General features: G+C 45.7%; 2 protein-coding genes across 4 annotated transcripts in view; both read right to left on the bottom strand.

The window, feature by feature from the left end:
• Positions 1-5,488, bottom strand: part of hgh1 (HGH1 cochaperone) — a 7,587-nt gene extending 2,099 nt beyond the window's left edge. Inside the window, exons 1-8 of one of the 2 annotated variants that reach the window (XM_084464692.1) lie at positions 5,453-5,488; positions 3,247-3,366; positions 2,759-2,897; positions 1,478-1,615; positions 993-1,147; positions 647-747; positions 312-410; positions 5-39 (exon numbers count right to left, since the gene is read on the bottom strand). In XM_084464692.1, the coding sequence (XP_084320818.1) occupies positions 5-39; positions 312-410; positions 647-747; positions 993-1,147; positions 1,478-1,615; positions 2,759-2,897; positions 3,247-3,344 (765 nt within the window). In that variant the 5' untranslated portion in view covers positions 3,345-3,366; positions 5,453-5,488. Of the gene's footprint in view, positions 1-4; positions 40-311; positions 411-646; positions 748-992; positions 1,148-1,477; positions 1,616-2,758; positions 2,898-3,246; positions 3,367-5,035; positions 5,345-5,452 lie in introns of those variants that run through there. The other variant, XM_084464693.1, reaches the window with a different exon arrangement.
• Positions 5,489-5,895: 407 nt separating this feature from the next.
• The window catches only part of LOC311339073 (CMP-N-acetylneuraminate-beta-galactosamide-alpha-2,3-sialyltransferase 2-like), a 14,510-nt gene continuing 14,127 nt past the window's right edge, over positions 5,896-6,278 (bottom strand). For both annotated transcript variants that reach the window (XM_084464437.1, XM_084464436.1), the window contains exon 9: positions 5,896-6,278. This exon is cut by the window's right edge and continues 1,019 nt beyond it. The gene's annotated coding sequence lies outside the window, so the exon portion shown is untranslated.

Genomic DNA, 6,278 nt, shown 5'->3' with positions numbered 1-6,278 from the left:
TCTTGTCATCAGGGAGGTACTGGAGGTCCACGGGAAGTCCTGAAACCACAGACAATGAAGACCGGCCCAGACCCAGAAGAAGTTTAAGACGGTTTCAGTGTGACCTAGTTTGAGAACAGAGGATATTCCTAGCGGAGGTAGATCTAGGAGGACTTAGATCTAGAGGAGGAGGTAGATATAGAGGAGGATCTAGAGGAGGTAGATATAGGAGGAAGAGGTAGATCTAGAGGAGGAAGTAGATCTAAAGGAGGAGGTAGATCTAGAGGAGGTAGATATAGGAGGAGGAGGTAGATCTAGAAGAGGAGGTGTACCTTCGTTCTCCTCCTCACTGAGTTCTTCTGGTCCGGCCAGTGGCAGCAGGAGGAATGGAAGCACGTCCACATCGTCACCCAGCAGCCAATCATGACACGCTGCACAGAATGACATCATCACTCCCCATCCAATCATGACACACTGCACAGAACGACATCATCACCTATGTATTGTTGTATGTGTATAGTGTGTATAATAGTGAGTATAATAGTGAGTTACTGTAGTGGAGGCAGCAGTTGTATTGTAGTATGTAGCGTGTATATTATGGTGTGTGTAGTATAATAGTGAGTGACTTAGAGTGTGTAGTGTAATAGTGAGTATAATAGTGAGTTACTGTGGTCGAGGCAGCAGTTGCGTATCGTTGCGATGACTCCTCCCCTCCTGGTGGCCGACTCCTTGTAGCTGAGAAATGGCAACAATCTCTTGATGACACACCTAGAGTGCGCGCGCACACACACACACACACACACACACACACACACACACACACACACACACACACACACACACACACACACACACACACACACACACACACATCAATATAATATAATTATCACATTATTATTAAACATTGTTTTAGACCTGTGTGGGTCCATGATGGGTGTGTGCTTCATTACCACATCACTATCACATCATTATCACTATCATATCATTATCACAGCGTTAATACATCAGACCTGTGTGGGTCCAGCATGACGGCCCGGACGTCGGGGACCTGGCTGAGGTTGGACAGCAGGGGGCCCAGGTAGTGCAGTGATGCCATCTTGTTGAACCCTTCAGTACAGAACATGTCCACCAACTGGGCCACGCTCACTTCCTGCTGCAGCATCACCTGCAAAGGAAACAGGAAGTAGACTACTATTGACGCCAGAAACCCACCTAGAGGAGGGTTTGGGGGTACACCCACCTGGAGGAGAGTTTGGAGGTGACCCCCACCTAGTGGACAGTTTGGGGGTACAACCCCCTAGAGGAGGGTTTGGGGGTGACCCCCACCTAAAGGAGGATTTGGGGGTACACCCACCTAGAGGAGGATTTGGGGGTGACCCCCGCCTAGAGGAGGGTTTGGGGGTACACCCGCCTAGAGGAGGATTTGGGGGTACACCCACCTAGAGGACGGTTTTGGGGTACACCCACCTAGTGGAGGGTTTGGGGGTACACCCACCTTGGAGACAGTGTTGCAGGTGGGCTGGTGGCGGGTCAGGTTGGAGAGGATGGTGCAGATCTGGTCTGTGAACATGAACTGTGGATCCTGGAGGTTCTTCAACAGCCCTGGAAGAACATTGGCTCGATTCACCAACACCTGGAGACAGAGGGGGGGGGGGAGAGACGGGTGAAATAGAGACAGAGGGACCTTATAATTACTGAGTGTGTGTGTGTGTGTGTGTGTCACACACTACGGTGCACTACTGAGGGTGTCACCGTATTGTAGTGTCCAGACAAATCTGGTTACATAGTGCACTACTTATATCCACAATCCACCATACAAGTGTGCAACTGATTATTTCCTCACACTTATTTCCTCACTAGATACCATGATGCATAGCGGTTTTCGGTCAGCACAAAGGTTGATTAGGACTATGCTTTCTTTACACCGATTTCCCACAGCGCCAATGGAGTTCCAGTGAATACTCCAGATACATGTTCCCTAAATGGTGCGCAACATAGATGTGGTGTGGGGGAGCGTGGCTTAGCGTCAACCGGGGCATCAGACGCAGCTGGAGGAGATGAGCATGAGGACATACATATATCCTGACGTGGTGTTGTGCTCTCTCTCTGACAGTGAGGCATGGCCTTACTTGGCAGTCGGAGTTACAAGATGATTTGACCAAGAACCAAGCCTAGCTGATCCGGATCTGGGCGTGGCTTCTACAACAACACGTTTAAATGATCTACTACAAAATGTTTCCGCAATCGTGTGACGCAGACCGCGGAGTAGGACCATGCCTCACTGTCAGAGAGAGAGAACACCACCACGTCAGGATTTATGTCCTCTGTCCTCATCATGCTCTTCTCCACCAGCTGCGGCTGATTCCCTGTTGAGCCGCCGCCCCACTCCCCCGCCTGCAGCCGGCGCTAAGCCAGGCCGCCACACCACACACCACAGGAGTAAATAAGCGAACCACGCTTTCTCATAAACTCCCACAAAAAGCTCACAAAGAGAAAGCACTTCTACTGGGGAGAATGTAAATAACGCAGCAGCCCGGCGGTTTGTATCAGCACTTTCCCAAGAAAGAAACATTTCCCTAAGAGCCAATGAAAGAGGGGAAAAGTAAACAATGTTTGTGTGTATGCTCTCAATTATATACTAATAATATATCTACTTCTTAATCCAGAAAGAGATTCCTATACAAGTTTGTCAACACTAACTAGTATCTAACAGGAATTACTAAGGCTAACAGGAAGTGGCCTACAGGAAACAGGCAGAGAGGAAGTAGTTCATCACCTGGTGCAGCTTCTCGTCTGCAGAAGCGTTGATGAGGATGAGGTAGCAGTCCTTGGCGATGGCGTTGGAGGGGTCGGAGGTCAGGGAGGAGAGGGCCACCAGGAGGTCAGGGTTACTGAGCAAGTGGAGCAGGCCCTCCCTGATGAAGAGGAGGATTAGCTTCTTTAGCTTCTCAGACACTCGCAGCATAATAACACCATGGTTTGTGGTGCATTTCATACACAACATCGCTCATCATAGCGCTCATACACAACGCTGTTAGCTTAAAAAAAGTATCACAAAGTTGCCGTTGGTGATAACCATGGGGATATCACGCCCCTCCATAATGTCCTCTCCCACCTCCCCAACGGTAATTAGAGGAAAATTAAGGATTTCTGTTGTCCATCACTTTTTTTTTACAATATGTTCTTCTTTAGGCATGTACAATTCATAATTACAAACTACATGTGAGACACACACACTAACCCTCTGCACACACGCACACACACCTGTTTCCAGACAGGCCCAAGAAGTACTCGGTGGCATGACCTTTGACATCCGGACGTGTTTCCGGAGTCAGGAAGGAGAGCAGCTCGTCAATGTCCATTACCCACAATTCACTGCAACACCTGCTGAGGAACAACAATAAGTATTTAGTAGTGGTACTATTAGAGCTAGCTTGTATAGCCTTATATAATTGGTTTCATTTTGTGAAGGAAAGTCTAAATAAATCACCATAGTGTCACAGTGTGATTGGTGTACTGCTAGTTATAGGTGTTAAATAATGGCTATGTTTGGTGCATCTTTGGCCTGTCCTTTTGAGGGGTTGAAAACTGTTCAGCCCTACCTCCCCTGTCAGACCTGACTCTCCTTTACTATAATAATGGTTTCACTGGGCAGATCCCAGTATAACTAGTAGCCAAGTACAACCAGCATAAGTTTGTGGTTGTACTGGGCAGCTCTAAAAAATAAAAAAATAATTTCCAGACTATAACCACTAGATGCCACTATTATTAACAACTACAGACCAATATCAAATCTACCCTTCATAAGTAAAATCATTGAGAAAGTTGTCCTCCAGCAACTTAGTGACTTCCTGGCATCAACTGGTTGCTATGACACCTTCCAATCTGGATTTCGACCCCTTCACAGCACCGAGACCGCCCTTATTAAAGTTGTAAACGACATCCGACTCTGGCAAAATCTCAATACTAATGCTACTAGACCTCAGTGCTGCATTCGACACTGTAGACCATACAATACTTTTGGACAGATTAGAAAACTGGGTGGGGCTTTCAGGCACAGTCTTAAATTGGTTTAGGTCCTACCAACAAAATAGGAACTACTTTGTTTCCATTGGCGACTTTGTTTCAGAATCAACAAACATGACATGTGGAGTCCCACAAGGTTCGATCTTAGGACATGGGCTACATGCTCCCACTAGGGAAAATCATGCAAAATAACAATATTGACCATCATTGCTATGCTAATGACACGCAAATCTATGTATCGCTATCACCAAATGACTATCAGCCCATAGATCTGTTGTGCCAGTGCATTGAGCAAGTCAAAGACTGGATGTGCCGAAATTTCCTTCAACTAAATGAGGACAAAACCGAGATAATTGTATTTGGTGCTAAGGCTTAAGTAACCCAACACCTTCACTCTCTGTCCCTGAAAACCTCTATCAAAGCCAGAAATCTAGGGGTTATCATGGATTCAGATTTGCATTTCGACTGTCACATCAAATCTGTTACAAAATCTGCATATTATCACCTTAAAAACGTAACAAGACATAGAGGGCTCATGTCTACCGAATATTTACAAAAACTTGTACATGCTTTTATCACTAGCAAGCTTGATAACTGCAATAGTCTCCTTACAGGTCTCCCGAAAAAAAACTCTAAGGCAACTACAGCTTGTTTAGAATGCTGAACAAGCTGATGTCATGGGTTAGAGTCCTAGAATCTGGGTTAGAGTCCTAGAATCTGGGTTGGAGTCCCAGAGAAAGGACCAAGTTCCTTTAGGTCGGGTTAGAGTCCCGATGTGGGTGAGGACCAAGTTCCTTAAGGTCGGGTTGGAGTCCCGACGTGGGTAAGGACCAGCAATTTCTAAAATGCCTTTTTAACTTTGCCTTTATTTTCTATCTATTTTACTTTTTTTTAACTTTATTATTTTATTTTATTCCTACCTCAACAACCTTTTTTACTTTATTTTATTATTTTACAATGTTTATATGTGAAGCACTTTGAGTCTGCCTTGTGTATTAAAAGTGCTATATAAATAAAGTTGCCTTGCCTTGCCTAGATGACTGTGGTTATACTGGGCAGCTCCCAGTAGAGTCAGCAGCAGACTGTGGTTGTACTGGGCAGCTCCCAGTAGAGTCGGCAGCAGACTGTGGTGGTAATGGGCAGCTCCAATTAGAACCAGTGGCAAAGTGGTTGTTCTGGGCAGCTCCCATTAGAACCAGTAGCTGACTATAACGAGTAGATGACTGATGTAACCGTTACTGGGCGGACTGGGCTGAGTGCGAGTCATGGTGAGGCATTGTATTCCCAATTCAACAACTCCATATGAACAAATCAAAGAAACTCTAGACTTCGAATATGGCATAATATAATATATATATAGATATGGATATAGCTATAATATCTATCTATACACAGATATAGATAGTATGTCTTTATTTAAAGAGCGATTTTCTAGGGGACTCACCGCGTGTCTGTGACGCCGCACGTAAAGCAAAGGAGACTTCCGTGTTATGATTTGTGGCTCCGCCCCCTCACACTGAAGCTTCAAAATAAAGTGTCGCTAAGGATGAATAATTGTATTCGGATTTAATTTAGTGCTAGCCGGTTAAAACTGAAGTACAGTTGGTTACTTCACCGTGTTACATATTTAGTCATACATAGTAGGCTTAGTAGTATTGCAATGGATTTGGTTACTGCGATGTAGTTTTATGTATATAGCCTAATCACCTTTGCAAGCGGAAAACTTGAAGCTGAGCCTGATTGTATAATCATGTTTTATTAACCTTTTCTACAAAAACACAGTTCAGATCATGCTCTTGTATAAAATGGACACAGACCACAAATGTGCACACACACACACGCACGCACGCACGCACGCACGCACGCACGCACGCACGCACGCACGCACACACACACACACACACACACACACACACACACACACACACACACACACACACACACACACACACACACACACACACAAACAGAGGAGGTTTGGGCTATAGAGTGGTTTTAGGTTGGTGTTAGGGTATAGAGTGGTGTTGGGGTATAGAGTGGTGTTAGGGTGGTGTTGAGGTGTCCAGTGGTGTCAGGTATAGAGTGTGGTTAGGGTGGTGTTGAGGTATCTAGTGGTGTCGGGTGGTGTTAGGTTGTGGAGTGGTGTTAGGGTGGTGTTGGGGCATCCAGTGGCATCGGTTGTGGTTGGGGTTAGATCAACATGGCGTCTGTCTCTTGACGTCATGACGTGACAAAGGTTTTTTTGGTCAATTCAAGCCAAACATCCACCT

The sequence above is a fragment of the Micromesistius poutassou genome, assembly GCF_964030765.1.
Source record: "Micromesistius poutassou genome assembly, chromosome: 2".
In the NCBI taxonomy this organism is placed as follows: Eukaryota; Metazoa; Chordata; class Actinopteri; order Gadiformes; family Gadidae; genus Micromesistius; species Micromesistius poutassou.
The sequence above is the reverse complement of the archived record's forward strand: the minus strand, read 5'-3'. Positions and strand labels throughout refer to the sequence as shown.